Source organism: Pongo pygmaeus, chromosome 6 (genome assembly GCF_028885625.2).
Source record: "Pongo pygmaeus isolate AG05252 chromosome 6, NHGRI_mPonPyg2-v2.0_pri, whole genome shotgun sequence".
NCBI classification, from domain to species: Eukaryota; Metazoa; Chordata; class Mammalia; order Primates; family Hominidae; genus Pongo; species Pongo pygmaeus.
In genome coordinates, this window is record NC_072379.2 from 110,654,791 (window position 1) to 110,675,907 (window position 21,117).

Sequence of the window (21,117 nt, forward strand, 5' to 3'; positions counted from 1 at the left end):
TTTGTATAAAACGCAGCCATACAACCACGACAACATCAGGAATAGGGAAAAGCAACATCTCTACCACATTCTCTTGGATGAAATCTACTGTGGCTTAAGATCCATCCTTTCATTTTCTACCATTAACTACTTTACAAATTTAGAGACATTCTAAACAAATATGATCAAAAAAATCAAATCTTGCTCAGAAAATATATTGTTTATTAAACAGAAAATAAGAAAATTTCAGGAATTCTACATAAAAATCATATTATACTGAATTAGAGTTTTTAAAATATGTATTGCATAGTTTTGAAAGGTTCTTTGTTTCGGTGGTAGTTCTTTTTTTTTCTCCCCAAAACATTCATATTTCTCTTGAAAATATACATACAAAAAATATCACTGCAAATTTAGAGATAATATGTGTATTCTGTGTTATGGAAGATTTTTGATGACAACTCAGCAGCAGTTAATCACCATACTGCCATTCTGATGGAACAGAAATCAAACAAAAGAAGCCATGTTAGCTTGAAGCTTTTTATTGTAGGGAAATGATAGGGCGAGGAAATTGTTTCTTTGTTCTAAATGGGAAACTGAAAGAAACAACAACAAAAAAATGAGCATCAATTCGATTGTTCATTAAATGGCAATTATCCTCTGAAGAATTTCTAATGTATAATTAAATGACAAACTCAATTAAATATTTAAGAAAATAAATGTCATTTGAATATATATATCGCCATTGTGGATCCAAGTACAAAATAAAATTTAATAGGCAAGTACTTTCTATTCAATAGTAGTAAATATATATAATATGTAGATTTTTAAAACGCACTTGTTTTCTTCAATATGGTAGGATCAACAAATAGAGTAATTCTAACTAATCAGGAAAAGTCAGACTTGAGGTTTATTACAAGTGACAGAAATAACAGAGAAATCATACTAAGTTTCCTTCTCAAACACGTTCTAAATGAATTCATTAAATACTGAAGCTATATTTGCATGTGCCTCATAGATATATAAAAACAATGTTAAATGAGGACTAAAGTATTTAAAAAATTAAATTTGTATACTCTTTTGTCCCTTACGGTTCCCCTTTAGGATGACCTAGAATACATGAAGTAATTAAACACAGTTGAATGATCCAGAAAATGGCATATTTAAGGAAAAAGGCAAAAGTGTATTTTGAGAATGAAAATACAAATTTCTTATCTACAATCCCAAAGCTAGAATTAAACCAAAAAAATAAATATGACATATATGAAAATATTAGAGAATGTAGGAAATATAGGTGAAGACTGAGGAGATTAGAGTAAGATGGAAAAACACAGGTATTAGTAAGGATTAGTGTCAAAATCGCAAACTACACAAATAAAACAAAAATGACATTACTTCTTGTTATAATTCCTGAGGATTTATAGAAATGTATCAAGGATAATGAATCTTAATTTCTGCCTGAAATGGTAAGAAAGATGGGTTTTTTAATAATATTGTTTCCCTGGCTTCAGCCCCCCAAACCCAAAGGGACTCTTAACATGCCGCTAAGTATACTTATTTCTCCATACCAATATTTTACAAATGATACTGTGGAAAACATAAAGATTAAATACTGCTATTTAATATTTCTTTTGGCATATATATTTCCCCTGCCTGAATTTTAATTTAGCTCTCTGAGAAACTACCACTTGAAAAAGATTTTGTTTATATATAATGAGCTTATTAAGGTCTTCTCAGTACAATTTTCAAGAGCTAAATAGGATTATCATTTGAGTAGCATATCTTAACTATAATCCAAGTTCAAAGGAATTTCCAAAATTATAAAAATCTGCATTATCATTTGGCATTTCAACTGAGTCCCAACTGTAATTTCAATTGTATAAAGAAATAATTTAAATAACTATCTTTCTTAATAAATTTCATAATTATAGTTAGAAATAACAATTTTTACCTTGATATTTGGGTTTTTTAAGGCAAATCCTCTGTACCAGCCTGTGGAAAAATAATCATGGTCATATTTTGATAAACCATTGTAATATTTTAAAGATAATAACAAATCAATATGTTCTTTGCCGATGGAATTTTACCATACATGTAAAGATTCTGTGGGTAAATATGGTAAGTATTGGCCTTAGGCTACAAAATAGCTCGAGTGACCAAACATAAGAATTCTATTAATAAAACCATTTTTAAAAAACTGTATCAAAAATTTTTATAAACAACAGAAACATCCATAATGTGAATAAAGGCTTTAAAATCAGAGCATTGGGCTTCAATTCTGGCTTTGCTTCTTATTGTCTGTTTAATCTTGGCCAAGTTACTTGACCTCTCTGAGTACCACTTCTTCCATTTTATGAAAGGCCACATTATGTCACAGGGAAAGTCAAGAATCTGCACAAGATTTCATACATTTCCAAATTCTATTTGCCTGACTACAAACTCCATACTCTGCCACCAAATAACAGTACCTGGCTAACAGTCATGATGTGAATTGCACATCCTTAAGCCTAAGGTCTTGGGTTAAGATCAGTCTCATATCATAGGAAGAGTAAAGCCATCATTCACTGCCAGAATTAACAGGCACATTTTCATCAGCACAATGGCTGATCAAGAGCTCAGCATAATTTTTATTCTGTAGAATGACTATTATAGTAGGCCCTTCTTATCTGCGGTCTCACTTTCCATGGTTTCAGTTACTCATGGTCAACCTGGGTGCAAAAATACTAAATGGAAAATTCCAGAAATAATTCATAAGGTTTAAACTGCATGCCATTCTAAGTAGCATGATGAAATCCCGTGCCTGCCCGCTCAGTTCCGCCCAGGACATGAATCATCCTTTTGTTCAGCATATCCACACTGTCAGTGCTACCCACCCATTAGTTATTTACTAGCCCTCTCGGTTACCAGATTGAGGATCACAGTTTTAAAGTCCTTGTGTTCAAGTCACCCTTATTTTACTTAATCACGGCTCCAAGGCACAAGAGTAGTGATGCTGGCAACTGGGAAGCGCCAAAGAGAAGCCATAAAGTGCTTTAAGTGAAAAGGTGAACGTTCTTTATTTTAATAAGGAAAGAAAAAAAATCATATGCTGAGGTTGCTACAATCCAGGTAAAAATGAATCTTCTATTCATGAAACTGTGAACAGAATATTGTTATAATTATTCTATTTCATCATTAGTTATTGTCAACTGTGGCTAGTTTATAAATTAAACTTTATCACATGTAAAGGAAAAAATGTAGGATGTATAAGGTTCAGTACCATCCAAGATTGCAGGTATCCTGGGGGTCTTAGGTCGCATCACTTGCCAATAAGCGGGCTCAAGGACTGCTGGATTAAAGCTCCCAGCAATTCTGAATCAATTTTGCAGCACTATCCTTACATATCTTTTTATAGTTTAAAACAAATCAGGATATATATTGTATTTTTTCAAGTGTAAAGACCATTTTGCTTATTAGCAAAAAAATTATTATACTATGTAGTAAATATTATGCCTAATAGAATTTTTTCAATGATTAAATTTTAGTCAAAATTTTAATACAAAACAAATATTTGAGCTTTGTATTTAAACATTTTTCCTCCTCATAATACATTTTCTTAAAAGGCTATATTGTAAAATATCGTCCCTAACAGTTCTAAAATCAGTCTGAGGAGAGCAGAATGAACTGAAAATCAGAATCTCTATATCTCAGGGTTTATCAGCTGCCATAAAGACAGATCCAAGAAATATATCCATTTGTAAATAATTATTCTAACAAAAACCAAAACTTCTTGAGAATTGCAAAAATGTCATAGCGAGGTCTCTGTCCAATTATACTATACAGAAAAAGTTTTAGATTACAAAACACCTCCTATTAGATATGGAGCCCAGTTTCATACACCAATCCAAAATAAATTTTATATTTATCTGTATACAAAGTAGCAACAGACAAAATATATCTGGCAATAACATAGGAAATCTTATTATATTTCTTAAGGTATCAATCACAGTGGACAGAATAAACATTCCAATATCACCACCATCTAATGCTAGGGTCTAACTAAATGTCGTAGTTCTGTTTGGGGGAATACAGTTTCATCTATAATAAACTTTGATATGATAAAATGTCATCATAATATAAATTCCTAGTAAGGAAAACCTTAAAAGAGGAAAAACATGAGTATTTTGGGATATACTAACGGGGCTCTAAAATGTAGTCATTTTGTTAACAAGAAAAGCTGGGTGGCCAGGCACGGTGGCTCACACCTCTAATCGCAGCACTTTGGGAGGCCAAGGTGGGTGGAGCACCTGAGGTCAGGAGTTCGAGGACAGCCTGGCCAACATGGTGAAATCCCATCTCTACTAAAAATACAAAAAATTAGCTCAGTGTGGTGGCATGCGGCTGTAATCCCAGCTACTCGGGAGGCTGAGGCAGGAGAATCACTTGACACCGGGAGGCGGAGGTTGCAGTGAGCCAAGATCGCGCCACTGAACTCCAGCCTGGGTGACAGAGCGAGACTCCATCTCAAAAAAAAAAAGAAAAAAGAAAAGCTGGGTGCAGTGGCTTATGCCTGTAATCTGAGCACTCTGGAAGGTCAAGGTGCAAGGATCACTTGAGGCCAAGAGTTTGAGACCAGCATGGGAAACATGGTGAGACTCCGTCTCTACAAAAAATAAAAAATAAAAAAATTAGCCAAGCATAATGGAGTATCCCAGTGGTCCTAGCTACTTGGGAGACTGAGGCAGGAGGATCCCTTGAGCCCAGGAGATCGAGGCTGCAGTGAGCCATGATCATGCCACTGCACTCCAACCTGGGTGACAAAGGAAGACCCTGTCTCAAAGAAAAACAAAAAACAAAAAAAAGTAGTCATTTGATCAGAAATCTTTTTAAGGACTAGCGTTTACGGATGTTTCATGGAACAGGAATGGAAACATTTGAGAACTATTAGGTATCTTAAATGAGTTACCTACTATATAAATTAATAATCATCATACAAGGTCAGACAATATATTCTACTAATATTATTCAAGTGCATTGAATAATTGTATTCCAAGTTTGAGGGGAAGAAACTATAGGTCTGGAGCAGAGTTGGCCTGGGCAGGAGCCCTCCAGAGGCAACTGGCTACTCAACCTCAGGTAAGCCATGTCTGCTCTGGGCCTCTGCTTCTTCCTGTCCTGTGGGATCTACCAGATCCTGAGGATTCTGAGAAAAACCTTCTAGTTTGGCACTGAAGATATGGTAGCTTCAACTGCTTTCTCTGTTTGCATCTAATGACTATAAGGAAATAATATTATAATCAGCTTAAAAATAGGAAATGATGCCTTTCCATTAGCCAAACACTGAAAATGCAGGAAACAATTGTGTCAAAAATGACTTGCGGTGACTATTGGAAAAGTTCCAGAGATTAATAGCGGTATGGACAGAATTTGTAGACTTTATGAACAGCCGTATGTTGAGGAGGTCGTTCATAAGGCTACTCACCATCACACTTCTCCAGGATCTGAACTGTATCTCCAATTTCCAATGACAGGCCATATGGAACGGTTCCTCGGAAACTGGCAATAACTGTAAAAAATGATAAAAGAATATATGAAGACAATCATGTCCATTACAGCTTATTATTACATGTTATTGACTAGGAAAAATGAATATAAATAGGAAGTATAATTTGATAGCTGGAACCCTCTGTCATATTTTAATTTTATATCTTTCTAAGAAAATCACTAAGTTCATATACTTTGCCAACTTCTTAGATTAAGTATTATAAATATGCATTTCAAATATATGAAATTTATTAAAATCATACACAATATATCAATGCTATCACCCAATAATAGATATAAACAAAGGTATTGCCTGAGAGCTCCTTAAAGGACTGTGACCCTTTTGTTTCACTGCTTTCTTCATTCCCTCCTCCAAATGCTGGGCCCATAGTAGTTAATAAATGCGTTCAATAATAAATGAGGAATATATTTCCTGCTTGTTATTAGGCTTGGTTTACCTTTCTGCTATATTGTTTGGAGCAGATTTCTTTTCCATAAACTATAAGTTTCTCAAGAGAAGGGACTGCATCCATTTGCTTACCACAATGTGCCCAGAGCCTAGCATAGTATGTGGTGCATAAAAGCAGTCTTCTTGTGCAGTAATCAATGGAGACACTTTATTTAGTAATGACTGGGCCCTCCCACAGGTCTAAACACACAGCCACCACAATTCCCACTTGCACAATACCACTTGGAATGGGGAGGGGATCACAATTAATTATAGATTAATGGTTTAGATTAATTGGTTTCTGAAACATTTTGAAGGGCAGGACAGGACTAGGATGGTGTATCCATACAGAGAAAGTATGCACAGATTAGTCCTTTTCTGGCAACTCCAGGAATTACAGAGAGAATAAAGCTCAGTGATTCTTCCCTGAATAGTAGGTAAAGCTTGAGTCAGAAAGGAGGCAAATATGGAGAAATGAAGAAAATGCATTTCAACACACAAAAAAAGAGAAGACATCTCCTATGAAGTACTATGCACACTGAAATCAACTAACAATTCACATCAAAAGAAAATGATTCTTAAAAGGCCAAAATTTTAGGAGGGAAACTTATAATTTTGCTTCAGAGTGAGATTTAGATATAACTCCAGTCCCCAAAATAAGTTATTGCTACTGTTGGGAATGTATATTTTAAAAACCTAAAGGAACACACGAATCTGTCAAAAATGAAAACATGCCAATAAGTAATGAGCTTTTAGAGAAGTCTCATGCCCTTTTATGATCTCAAAACAAAATTAACAGTAGAGGTCAAAACACAGGACAGAAAACACAAGCCAAAGTCCATGAGACAGAACAAAATAACTATATGGATAGAAACCAATTAAGAACATTTAGCCAAGCACTAATTTATGATATCATTTTCTAACTATAACCATGAATACCATTAGCCTCATAATGATGTGCAAGAAGCATTTTGTTGGCAAAACAGTCAAGGGTCTATATATCTTGACAGATTGCTTCATTTAACTTTCAGAGACCTCTTCTTACAAGGGATCAGCAACTGAACTGACAGTAGATTGATTGCAATTTAAAAGACTTCAAGACAATCTTATACTCAGAATTGCCTTTCCAAACTCTGCACTACTGATGTTTCTCTTAGAAATCTTGGTGCACGGACTTCCCAACACAGTTTTGTACACAGCTCCTACCACTCAGGAACACCCTCGTATACCCAGGGCTGCCTCCCACTCTTCTGGCTCTCCTCTCTTTCTCCTCATCACCTTCTTGAACACAGCAGTACTAACTAATAGACTTCATTTCTTCACCTTCCTCAGCCCCTGCAATCCAGCCTTTGCTGTGTTTTGAAACTGCTTTACTAAGAACTCCAGTCCCCTCAGTGTGGCCACATTCATGTTGCCTTCCAGGAATCTTTCCTCTCTTGAATCTTCTACTGCTTCTGTCACACCCGCCAGCCTTCTCCACACCTTCTTTCTTAGCCCTCCTCTTAAATGTTGGTGTGATCCAGGTTTCATTCTTAAGACGCTCAAGTGTAGGAAAATAGCATCAAGCCTGGCATTTTGACACATGCATTTGAACCCCAATCTCATCACTTATTACCTGTGTGACCTCGGTCAGGATATCAACCTCTCAGAATCTCCACATCCTCACTGTAAATCATCACTGGGTGAGTGAACGAGGGTGTGGCTGGGTGTAAATAATCACTGGGTGAGTGAATGAGGGTATGGTTTAAGGGCGTGGCCATTACTGTTAAATGCTCTGGTCTTCAACAGTCGGGTTCTTTTATTATTGAGAATACTATTTTAAGGGTGTGCTTAAAAATCTAAGAACCAAAAACTGCATTACATGAGAAAACTCATTCTTTCATAGGAATTGTTTAAAACTGGGATGACAGCTTGTCTGAGCCATAACCATGTATTATCTCATTTCTTATCCAAACGGTCTATGTGGGTGAATTCTGATTTGACTATTCAGCTATGTAATATGTAATAAACATTAAAGGTAAGCAAAGAAGTTCCCTAATCTCACTGGCCTTCAGATGGTTCCTCTATAAAACAAAGGAGCTAGACAAATGAACTGAAATTCCCCTGCCAGTCCCAAATTCTGAGTCTGCAAGAGGACTTTCAGCTCAGCAGTGACATGGCATAGTACTTACCAAAGAACTCTGCCTCCAAACCAGCCTAGTCTGTGTAATCACTGCCTGTGATCAAGTGGACACTTGTCTCCACCTGCAACAGCCATCTGATAACGCAGAAGAGACAGCCTGCTCTCAGCATCTCATGAGGCCCTTATCAACTGCTCTCCGACTTTTCTAGGCTCACACCCAACCCAGCTCTCCACATACTGCCCTATGCTCAGCCACACACAAATTCTCATCAAGCTTTTTCTTGCAGACTTCAGTGCTTTTACATCTATTATTCTCTTTTTAGGGGGTTGCCTTCTTCACTCCTACACTGGGAAATGCAAAGCAGCTTTAATTTAAGGCTTTGCTACAAGGTTAGGACATTAGATTTCCTGATGCTACTCCTTCCTTTTTGTCATCCGTGGGTCCATGTGGAATACAATTGCTCCCTCATCTGTGTTCTCAGGACACTCTGACCACACCTCAAATATAGTAAGGCATCACATAATATTACAGCACTTCGTCTATCTGTGTCTTTCTACTTGGGAAGAGAAACTATTTCTCATTCATCTTTTGAGAGCCAGCATGAGCAGCTGAGTATAAGAATGGAGTACAAACACGTGGAATGAATGAATGAATGAATGAATGAATGAATGAATGAATGAATGAAGCCACTGAGAAATGGTGTCTAGGTTTTAATGGATTCGGACAACCTCAGGGACTCTTCTCATAACTAAAAGTATCTAAGGAATACGTTTTAAACTGCGGATCATATTGGAGAGGAATATTTTTCAGGATATAGTTCAAGGAATGACTTTGCTCTTTATCTTCTAAAATGGCAAGTCACTCTCGATCATTGAGTTAGACAAGTAACTCCACCTTGCTGTGTACTAACAAATAGATGGATGGATACTATACTCAGGAAAAATGTTTAGGCTTCAGGTTATGAAAGAGAAAGGCAGTTCTAGGTAAAGAGCGAAGAATTTGAAAATATGGTTGGCTCATGTTTCTCAGTGGTAGCATATAATGTATCATAAACTAAGGAAAACCAGTTTAGCAAAGCAGAAACCCATACACCATGTATGCATTAATGAAGCCTCAATATGCAATTCTGTCAAATGCACTTAAAGCATCTGCTATTTTCAAATTCCATTTGGAAACAAATTTTCAACTAAATCCCTTTAAATTTCTCTAAGTGTTTCTGCATGAAACACATCTATAATTGAAAATGCATTGTCACCAGTTATTATAAAGTAGCTATCTCTTTACACAAAAGTTTATTCATCGTACACTTCCCAGGGGCATTTTCCCCCAAATAATATCAAGGTTTACCAAAGATGCCTATACAGTGTTTTGATCCCTCCATTTCCTTTTCTTGTTTTTCTTATAAACTGAACAGTTTCTTATAAATTGATCCTTAGTAGTTACAGGAAACAATCATAGAGAATGAACCTTTGGTAAAGCTGGGAATACAAATATTCGGTTCTATTATTTTAGTCACACGGGCCCTGAGAGCACAATTTTAAACTGCATATAAAAACTACTGCTGTGGTGATGTGTTCATCTCTGTCCATTTGCTACTATGGAAAAATTTACTTGGATTAATAAACCCAGTTTATATGTCTATAAACCCAGTTTATAGGTAAGTCCTTAAAAAATATCTGTCAGCTGAAAACACTAAATTCATAGCATAACCATTTTGAAAAAGATGTCCTAACCAACTGCCTGTTATTACTAACAGTATCATTCCTTTATATAATGATACCAGTTTAGTACCTATTGACAGTTTATTAAGAATTAAATAGCCGTGAGAAACAGTCTCAAACACAACTCCTAATTTTCTATGAGGAAGATAAAAAGAAGGTAAACGATGCAGTGAAATGGAGACTCATTCCTTAGTTTCAATGATGCTATTTGCTCATGCCAAGAACCAATGCACATTTTAAAACTTTTAAACTGAATACAAAGAAAATCACAAGAGTCCATGACTTTTAAAATTTTAAATCAAAACAAAGTATTAAGAATTATTGGCCAGGCACAGTGGCTTATGCCTGTAATCCCAGCACCTTGCGGGGCCAAGGCAGGCAGATCACTTGAGGTCAGGAGTTCGAGATCAGCCTTGCTAACATGGCGAAACCCCGTATCTACTAAAAATACAAAAAGTAGCTGGGCATGGTGGCGGGTGCCTGTAATCCCAGCTACTCGAGAGGCTGAGCAGGAGAACTGCTTGAACCCGGGAGGCGGAGGTTGCAGTGAGCTGAGATCGTGCCACTGCACTCCAGCCTGGGCAACGGAGTGAGGCTCCATCTCCAAAACAAACAAACAAAAAAGAATTATTATAAGTCAGTCACATAGCTGTAACATATTCTTCCTCATCATTGTCAAAATAATATTCAAAATGATTCTACCTGGCACAGGTCAATTCCAGCCCAGCGCATGCTGCCCTTGCCCTTTACAGGCTGACCATCTAAGATGAATGGAACATAACGCAGGAAAGAAATCATGAAAATGCTTTGTCTTTTGTGATACAAAGGTAGGAAAACTTCTCTCTTCAGGCCAGATTTTGGCTTCATCTTTCTGCTAAAAAGCTCTTCAACTAATGAACAGGTTGTGGTTAAAATGGTCACTTATGAGCCAACTGTTTACAACACAGAACACACAAAGCTACTCTTCTCAAGTTCTGAGGCTAGCCCACAGCATCCTATTTCATGGCAAAAGGAAGCTGTTGTTTTTCACAGCAAAAATAAGCTGACTGCACCAGAAATTAAATATAAAATTTTATATCCGTGCTTGTAAAATATTGAACACTGGTGCTGAAAACATAGCAGTGTCCATCACAAGGCAGTGATGGAGCAGGCACTGGTGTCATAGGCATTCTAAAGGAATTCTTAGACCTCTGAGGACCTTTAGACCTCAGAGGACATTTCAGACTGGTTCCTTCCTACATCCATGTTCATTTCACATTCGGCTCTGGCGTGTCATGGAAGTATCCATTAAGGTTTATCAACTTTTATGAGGATTATTTGAGGGGCTCACAAATGGAAAAGAGATAAAGGGGTAGAATTTCTGAAGAACCTAGATAAGATTTGGAAGAAACAGAGAAAAAGGAAAGGGATTAAGGAGAACTAAATTCTTTTTTTTTAATTTTTTTCATTTCTTTGAGACAGAGTCTCACCGTCACCCAGGCTGGAGTGCAGTGGCATGATCTCAGCTCACTGAAATCTCCACTTCCCAGGCTCAAGCCATCCTCCCACCTCAGCCTCCTCAGTAGCTCGGACTGAAAGCGTTCGCCACCACACCTGGATAATGTTTGTATATTTTGTAGAGATGGGGTTTCACCATATTGCTCAGGCTGGTCTCAAACTCCTGAGCTCAAGCAACTTGCCGGCCTTGGCCTCCCAAAGTGCTGGGATTATAGGTGTGAGCCACCATGCCTGGCCAAGGAGAACTAAATTTTTCTCAGGTACTTTAGTTCATGAAATGGAGAACTATGATGGAAAAGGAAAAGGGGTCACCTCTTCTACATATGTACAAAACCCCACTGTAGGGAAAGATAAAATATGGTGGAAAAAACCAAATCAATAATCTATTTCAAGGTACTTCCCTGTTTTCTAGCTGTCTGGGACAGGGCTGGAGGAAGGATAGAAGTCATTTGGAGATTTCTTTTGGTACTGTCATTTTGAAAGTGTAGCATAGAACTGTTTTTCTTCTTTATTCCCTTCTGTTTTTTCCCTCCGAAAGATGAAGTTAGGAGCAAGCTGGTTATTCCTAACCACAAGGAACTCCCAGGTGGCTATGTGTGTCACAGTAGGACTACGTGGAGATGAAGTGGTATCTCCTGGATACTGCTCTGTGGTTCAAAGGAACTCACTGGGAAGAATAAAGAAATGCTGTGTTCTATCTTCTGGTCCTCAGACCTGCCACATGTTTGGGATCTGCCTTCATCTGGTAATAGGTTGTGCCCACAGGCCTCACACAACTTGCAGGCTCACCTAAGAGGCACAAATATATGCACACTCAAAAGCAGGACTGCATTCTTATGCCAGTTATCATGGTCAGCCTTTGAGACATGCCACACAACTCTCTTCTGGCCTGTGTGACTTTGAAAAATCAGAAGCATATTGAATGAAAGGTACATAATTGTTTCTGATGTATTAAAAGGTACCACCTGAAACTATATTGCTGTCTTTGGCTGTTAAGAGGATAGCTCTCCCAGGGATTGCAGAACGTCATCCTCCTTGAACCACAAGGCCAAGGCAAAGCATGGTGGTAGGTACTGCGATGCACCTCCCAGACCCTTCTTTGGAAATCAATGACTCTCCCTGTGGCTGGGAGTGCTGGGGTAGACAGTCCTCGAACCCTAGCACCCTTCTGGGATGGCTACAGCTGAAGAGAGCTGCTTTGCTCAAGGCTGGGGCTACTTCCCAGGGTGGGTTACATCCAGTGAAGGCTGGGCCTTGGCACTACAACTTGGTATAACTCTGCAGGGCCATTCCCACTTAAGTGACTAAGATTGTCACTAGGCCTGCATCACAAATCAACTTCGTCCTCTGGCAAGTTCTGCTTCCTTCCTCACCACTGCACTGGGGTGAACTCTGAGAGGACTTCCTGCTAAATACCCTGCAAGCCAATCTCCATCTCAGGGTCTGCTTCCTGAGGGGCTCAGCCTCTTACAAGCTTTTAAGCACTACCCATCCAGAATTTACTTCTGGCCCAATTTGTTTAAAGTCCTCTATTTAAGGGAGAAGAAAAAATAACATGATTGCATTACTATTTTATCTTAAGGATTTTGCTAAGTTTTTCATGTGTTAGTTCTAACCTTCTATGACACTGACATTTCAATACTCATTTTAGAGATAGAGAAACAGAAAAAAAAGAGGCAAACAAGGAAGAGAATTAACAACATCAGGAGGGAATTTTTCCACATTCAGATTTGAAGACATTGTCACGGTGGCAATAAATGAACCCGTTTTATTCTCCAAAGGGTCATAAACAGGCTCTTCACCTTGGATTTCATGTCACAAATGCTAAGGTCCTTTCCTAAGTGGCTACAAGAAGAACTGAAGGTCAAAAAAAAAAAAACTTTAAGCTGATTATTGCATCCACCTATCCATACTTTTAAAAACAATGTAATATGATTAAAAGGTTATGATTTTGGCAACTGCCAGTCAAAAGGAGCATCCTAGATGAGATGAGAGAAAGCCCAAACAATTATTTCAAAAGCCTCCTAGCACTTAGCAAAGGGTAACAATGTGAATTAGATGGAGGCTTGGGATTTAGCTCCACCAATTATGAAACATGTGGTCCTCGGTCCTTTCATTTGCTAGCCCAGGATGACACCCCCTGCCTGGCCTACCTCACAGGATGTCACAAGGATCAAACCAAATATATGAGAATTCTATGTGTAAGTAAATATGAAATAATAAAATCTTTTCATCATAATTGTTAACTGGAAATTTGGGAGATAGATCTGAATCTGCCATAGATTCAAAAGCCAAAATAAGCCTTCCATTTATAATAGTAAATAAAAAACCCTTTCTCTATTCTGTTATTACAGTTTCTTAGAAATCATTATTAAGTCAAACTTAGACTCAGGCTTAAGCACCTCAAGTGGAAAAAAAGCTGATACTACTGCTTTTTCTGATAAGGCAGCAAAAAAAATAAAAAATAAAAAAATAAAATCTTTGGCAATGAGACTGATAAGGAAAGTAACGGGGTTAAGAGGGATTTTCCAAAAATGCTAAGGCAGAGTTAGGAAGGGAGGCAGATGCAACTTTTACCATTCATTCTGCACAATAGTATTATCTGTGCAAGGGACAACAGACAGCACCAGGCAGGAAAAAATTACAATACAGTCTTCATGTCGCAGTGGAGAATGAAGTTACAGAAGGCAACTGCTTTTCCCACAATCCAAATGCAAAACTGTTTTAATAAAATATCATTTTCCAATCAATTGTATTTAATCTACCGCCAATATTTGGAAAAAATAAATGAAAAAACTGCCTTTTTCCAATGTGAGATGGTTAATATTCAGATAATATTATTTAAGATTAAGAACTAAGATTATTTAAGATACAGGATTAAGTTTGCTGACTTTTTGTTACTTTTAGTTTTTTTTCTATAAGGGAAGAGAAAAAGAATGTTATATCTCCCTGTTCCTATTTTTTCTGATTTCTCTCTTTGAATACTAAATACTCAAAGTCACAAAACATATAACACAGTAGAATTGAAGTGGTACATCCAAATATCACTGCCATCTCCACCCTGCAACCGGAGGGACTCAGCAGGCCAGCCCAGTATCACGGAAGTCACCAAAAAAAGTTAGCAAATATCCCAAAGGTGAATTGGAAGACAGAGATCCAGCCTCCACACACACCACTTTAAAATGCCCAGCTTATTTTTGCAGCCTCTTCTATAACGTTCTCTCCAGCATAATATTCGGTCCTGTATCAGCTCCAGTCACTCATCTTCCTCATACAACTAAGCATTTATTTTTCTGATTTTTTTCTTCATAGGTATTCTTTTTTCCAATGTGGATTTTGACTCCCATTCCCAGTGCTGACTTCTTAAGAGGTCTGCTAGATTATTACCTACAAATTGCCTTACAGTCAGAAGAAGTCAAACTCTAAATTCTTACAATTACTCCCCCTTTTGCTGTGATGACTAAGCCAATTTCCAATTTTGAACAAATACTAATTTTTACTGGCTCTGGCCATTGACACCTAGTCAAAAACTATTTCTCAAGGAGATAGGGGAGCCAGTGAACAGCTCAATGGAGAAATAGAGGAACAAAGTCCAAAGTTCTTTCAAAATCTAGCTCCTGCATAGTTTTCCAATCTCACCCTTTACAACTCCCCACTCAACAGTCCCACTGAACCTCTCTTATCTATGCCTTTCCAATTGCTTTTCCCTCCACTTGACATCTGGGCCTCTTACTCCTGTCCCCTTAACAGGTCTTCTTCAAAACAACACAAGCATCTTCCTCTGTCACGCACATCCATGTGAAGAGACCACCAAACAGGCTTTGTATGAGCAATAAAGCTTTTGCAAGTCACAGGGGTTACAACGGCTGAGCTTCGGCTCAGAAGCCTGACATCCTCAAGGAAGGCTTAGTCTGTACCCTAACTCCACTGCACCAATCCCCTTTAAGTCCCTCCATCCTCAAAGAAGGCTTAGCCTGTACCCTAACTCCACCACACCAATCCCATGTACGTCCCTCCAACGCTGATTATACTCACTCACCACCTCTACTTTTGCAGCTCCTTTATGTTCCCAATACTCAGCACAATGCATGACACCTAGTGGGTACTCAACAAGTGTCAGTTGAATGTATAATGGGATGAAATCACCAAGGTGTGCAGTTGACTTATTTATTAAATTAATATTTAATGGTTACTCTCCATGTGCCAGTATTGTGCTAGGCACTAGGAATACAATGGTGAAGATAACACTTTGCACTGGTGTTGAGTTATTAAGTCATGAGAAAGAAGAAGTTTCCGACGTTTTTTTGTTTGCTACAAAACACAGTTCAGAGTGTGTAGATGGACAACTCGAGGTGCGTGGATTTTGTCACTTGGTCATTCAATTAGCACTTCTTTGATGTGCATTTAATCCATTTTATTAGTTTTTATCAAATTTATCAATTTCTACCATTGGTAGGAATTTTGTTACCTCAATAAGACTAAACACATCTTTAAGGAAGGGACTAGTATTCCAACCAGCAGAGCACCTAGAAATGAGGATCTCTTAATTTTTCAGCAAATACCACAAAAGTGAACTGGAAGATAGCGACCCAGCCCCCACACACACCATATTAAAGTGCTGATGTACTCTCCTACCAAAAAGCATTCTCAAAACCATGACTCACATGTGCTGAGGTCTACTTTCAGGCTAGTTCTCCTTCTGCACCTCACAGAGTTCTACACCTCTGTGTTTTATATTGCCAGAGATTTTTAAATGTACACAGCAAACAGATATAGTTAGTTCTATTATTCTTATGTGGAAAAAAATTAAGCCCACTGCCTTTTTTTAACTTCTAATTTTGAATTAATTTCAGATTTATAAGAAAGTTACAAAAATAAGCCAGGCGTGGTGGTGTGTGCCTGTGGTCCTGGCTATTCAAGAGGTTGAGGTGGAAGGATTGCTTGAGCCCAGGTGTTCCAGGCTGCAGTGAGCTATGATCACACCACCGCACTCCAGCCTGAGAAACAGAGTGAGATACTGTCTCGAAAGGAAGAAAGAGAAAAGGAAGAAAAGAAAGGAAGAAAGAAGAATTGTCAGAGGTATTCAAACCAGAGTGACTCCATATTGAACAGAGGCTGGGAAAAATAAGGCTGAGACCTACTGGGTGGCATTCCCAGGAGGTTGGGCATTCTTAGTCATAGGATGAGTTAGGATGTTGGCAGGGCTAAAATACAGGTCATTAGGACATTGCTGATAAAATAGGATGTGGTAAAGAAGCCAACTGAAACCCACCAAAACCAACATGGCAACGAAATTGACCTCTGGTGGTCCTCACTTCATTATACGCTAGTTAAAATGCATCAGCATGCTAAGACACACTCCCACCAGCGCCAGGACAATTTACAAATGTTATGGCAACATCTGGAAGTTACCCTATATGGTCTAAAGGGGAGGAACCCTCAGTTCTGGGAATTGCCCATCCCTTTCCTTGGTAACTCCAAGAATAATCCACTCTTTGTTTAGCATATAATCAAGAAATAATCTTTTATCTCTACTTCTCCAATAAACTTGCTTTCACTTTGCTCTGTGGACTTGCCCTGAATTCTTTCTTACTTGAGATCCAAGAACCCTCTCTTGGGGTCTGGATCAGGACCCCTTTCTGGTAACAGAAGGAAAGAAAAGAAGAAAGTAACACAAATAGTATAAAGATATATTCTTAAATAAGCTTCAGCAAATGTGAAGCTCTTAAATAAATATAGTACATTTACCAAAACCAGGAAGTTAATGTTGAAAAAATATACTGTCTTAGTCCATTTTGTGCTGCTGTAACAGAATATCACAGGCTGGGTAATCTATAAAGAAATTTAATTCTCACAGTTCTGGAAGATAGCAAGTCCAAGATCAAGGTACTGGCATTGTGGTAAGAGCCTTCCTGCTTTATCTTCACATGGTGGAAGGACGAAGAACCTGAGAGTGTAAACTACCCAAACACAGCCTAAAGCTCTTTGAATAGGGCCTTAATCCCATTAACAAGGGAGAAGTCCCCATGGTCTAATCATTTCTTAAGGTCCCACCTCTTAATACTGTCTTTTTGGCAACACCTGAGTTTTTAAAAGGAGTACATTTCAACATAAGTTTTGGAGGGGACAAAAACATTTAAACCATAACTTATACTATTAACTATTCTCCAGTTCATATGCAAATTTCACCACTTGTCCAACTAATGTCATCTTTGTCCTGTCCAGGATTGCACATTACATTTAGTTGTTACATTTTCTTAGTCTCTTCCCATAGTGGACAGTTTCTCAGTCTTTGTCTTTCATGACTTTGGCTATTTTTAAGGATATTGGCCATTTATTTTGCAGAGTATCTCTAAATTTTGGGTTGTTTCCTCACAATTAAACGTAGAATATGCATTTTTGGCATGAATATCACAGAAGTGATGATGTGCCCTGCTTGATGTATCTCATCAGGAGGTACATGATGGTGATAGGTTTTATTACTGGTGATATTAACCTTGATCACTTGGTTAAGTGTCCCAGGTTTCTCCACTGTAGTTACTATTCTTGCCTTTGTAAGTAACAAGTATCTTAAGGGAAGATACTTTGAGACTATGCGAATATACTGTTTTTCATCATATCTCATAACATCCATTGATAATTTTTGCCTTGCAACCTTAGCCATTTCTAATCATGATGTTTTGTCACAGGGTTATTCAGACACAGCTGGATTATTTCAATTGCAATCAAAACCTGTAATGGGTTCTTTTTGAAGTGGATACAATATACTTAGTTTAGTCTTGATTTCTTTAATATAAAGTACAAAATTAATACCACTACCATAGGCATCCTTGAAACGGCTACTCAGTATATCAGGTGAAATTTCAAGTGTTTCAGAAAATGAAAAACATTTCATTTATTTCAGAAAATGGAAACAAATTAACGTTTTTGTCCAATTTTCATACATGGCATGCTCTCTTTAGATATTACTTCCTTAACCAAATAATTTGTATATGGGTGTTTGGTTAAAAGATTGCTTTTGAGCAATTTCAGCCAACATTTTCAAGGAAAATTGGATGGGTCCTGCAATTAACTGTAATCATCTTCAGGTTTGAATCAAACTCTCTATCTTCACCGCAATTATCAGTGACTTATAAAGGAATCTAGATAAAATTATATATATTTGTTTCATTTTCTGGCAGGAATCTAGACTTCCTAATCATTTTGTATAATAACACTTATTTTTAACTAACGTCTTAGGACTTACTGATAGTCACAGAAGCGATCACAAGTTATTAATTCTGTAGCATACTGTATGTATGGCTTAGCTGATTTTAACTATTAAAATCTTACTTAAAATAAGACACTGGCTTCAAACTACAGTGAGCATCTTACAAAGGATTTACATTTTGGAAATGTTATAAAGTTGGCTAGTTGGAAACAGTAACTAAATTCTGAAGCTACCTCATAATGGCCTACTTAATCGATTGAACAACTAAAATAATAATTCCACATGTAATGAAAACTGGGTGATGGGAGGGATTTATACATAGCAGAGGCAATATAGTATGGGAGAGGTAGAGAGGTCTTGGCAAATGTGGAGACAGAATGAACATGAGCTGACTCTTCCTCAATACTGTGTTTCTCCACCTGGCCTCCTAGAAAACCTTGATTCCTGAAAAGCCTCACCCTAACTTTGCCACAACCTGGCGATCCATCCATACTGTTCACGGCCCCCAGGCGAGATTGGATAATTATGAACACACCTTGCTTTCTTCCATCATTTCCCTTTTCCCCAAGGGAACACAGCTGCACTGAGAACACCAATCTCTCAACCACACCCTATCCCAACCCCTGTGGAAAATATAGTAGCCACCTGACCAATGGGAGTTGAGGGAATGAACACTCATGTCTTCTGGGATCTGGGTCGAGCCTAGGTCAGCCATTCTTCAGACTTGCACAGTATTGGGACTAGAAAGGCCTTATAGGAACACTCACATCATTCTACATATGGTACTTGTAAACCTGGCATTCATGGTTCTTCCTAAAAGAGGCAGGTGGAACACGAGGTCAGGAGATCGAGACCATCCTGGCTAACACGGTGAAACCCTGTCTCTACTAAAAAAAATACAAAAAATTAGCCAGGCATGGTGGCGGGCACCTGTAGTCCCAGCTACTCAGGAGGCTGAGGCAGGAGAATGGTGTGAACCCAGCCTGGGCAACACAGTGAGACTCTATCTCAAAAACAAAACAAAACAAAACAAAACAAAAAAGCACACAGGCAACCAGTATTCATGTGGCTTATGTTATCTAGGAAACTAATAAAACTCTGTTATTTCCACTTTATAAATTCTCTATGAAGCCTTTCTGCTTCCTCTCAATGACTATTTTTAAAATGAAAAGATATTAAGGAAAAAAATGCTGCTTGTTTATCATAGAGATTTTAATAACAAGTTAAGGCAAAATTCATGAAACTGTAATAGCCAAATCAGGATAAAAATGAACATTACCAACTCAGCACTTATCAATTATAAATGAATTTTTAAATTCTTCCTCAGGGTTTTTAGAGGGCACCAGGTTCCCCTGGAAATCATGCCCTCTCTTCTTCTGCTCTTCCAATTTTATAAGCTAATGAAGCAGTTGCTTTCCATGCCTTTCTTCTCACTGTAAATTTCAGCAACTATTGATTCCAGATGTTGTCTACAATAATTGAAATCTGGGTTGTCTTTGTTTGCCAAAAGCTACACTATTTAAAAGAAACTTGAAAAAATACTCCCTACATCCCCCTCCCCCACCCCGCCCATTTTTTCATGGAAATCAAAAACACCATGCTTAGCTAGGGTTAAAATCTTTAGAAATATTTCTCCTTTGCCCTCTACTATGAAACTTGCCAAACAAATGAGATAAATTTTCCAAAATACCTTCAAAAACAAACAACAGGTCTGGTGTTAGGGCCAAAAGCAGTCACTGATTTCATAATAGGTTAATTAGGAACAATCCATCTATTGCAGTTCTTTGGTTCAAATGATAATTTTGCGTTTGTTTTTATTTTTCTGACCATCAACAGAGGTGACTTGGTCTGTCCATGAACTAAATCTGACAATGTGCATGCCCTTGGTGCTCACATACAAAGTGGGTACCCATAACATTGCAATCCAGCTAATGCCAAGTGAAATAACAAGTGCCCAAAGATAATAAGATTCAAAAGAAAAATTTTAAACAATTCAAAGAATTTCACTTTTTGGAAGACAATTTAAAACTTCCAAAAATATATTCAACATTCAAAAATTAAATTGAGGATGAGACATATTCTTCCTTAGGTGTGCAAGAATTTACAGATAATTCCCATTAACAAAAAGAAGAATCAAGAGCTCAAATGACTAAGCATGGCTAGAAGAAGGTGTACCTGCATGAAAGTACACATAAGATATGACTTTTTCTCTTTTTATTAACGTCTCTAATTAAAAACTATCTTATTTTATAGCCTCTGCTAACAGTCATTTGTTATTACTAACAAATAGTTATATCTTATATCTGTATTGACAATTTACTAATAGTTTCACTACTAATACGGGTTAATGTGAATATAGTTTTAATGAATTCTGGAAGTTAAAAAGCAATCTATATAAATGAATAATTTAGCTATTTCTAAATATAAGCGAATGGATCAAAACACTGACCATAGGCCATCAAGACCCCAAAGTAATATGCTTAAAAATTCTGAGTTTATCAGCTTCTGGTAAAATGGAAATATAAATAAATAAATTTCCCTGCTGTCTTTCCTATCTTTACCTCTTATAGCTAAAGGAAATACAATTAAAAAATTAAGATGCTTTTTGAAAATTTTTTT

At 37.5% G+C, this 21,117-nt stretch overlaps 1 protein-coding gene across 5 annotated transcripts in view; it reads right to left on the reverse strand.

Annotated features, from left to right (window-relative positions):
• Positions 1-21,117, reverse strand: part of DOCK4 (dedicator of cytokinesis 4) — a 485,830-nt gene that overhangs the window by 275,830 nt on the left and 188,883 nt on the right. For all 5 annotated transcript variants that reach the window (XM_054494462.2, XM_063667735.1, XM_063667733.1 and 2 more), the window contains exons 2-3: positions 5,438-5,521; positions 1,928-1,968 (exon numbers count right to left, since the gene is read on the reverse strand). In XM_054494462.2, the coding sequence (XP_054350437.1) occupies positions 1,928-1,968; positions 5,438-5,521 (125 nt within the window). The remainder of the gene's footprint in view (positions 1-1,927; positions 1,969-5,437; positions 5,522-21,117) is intronic.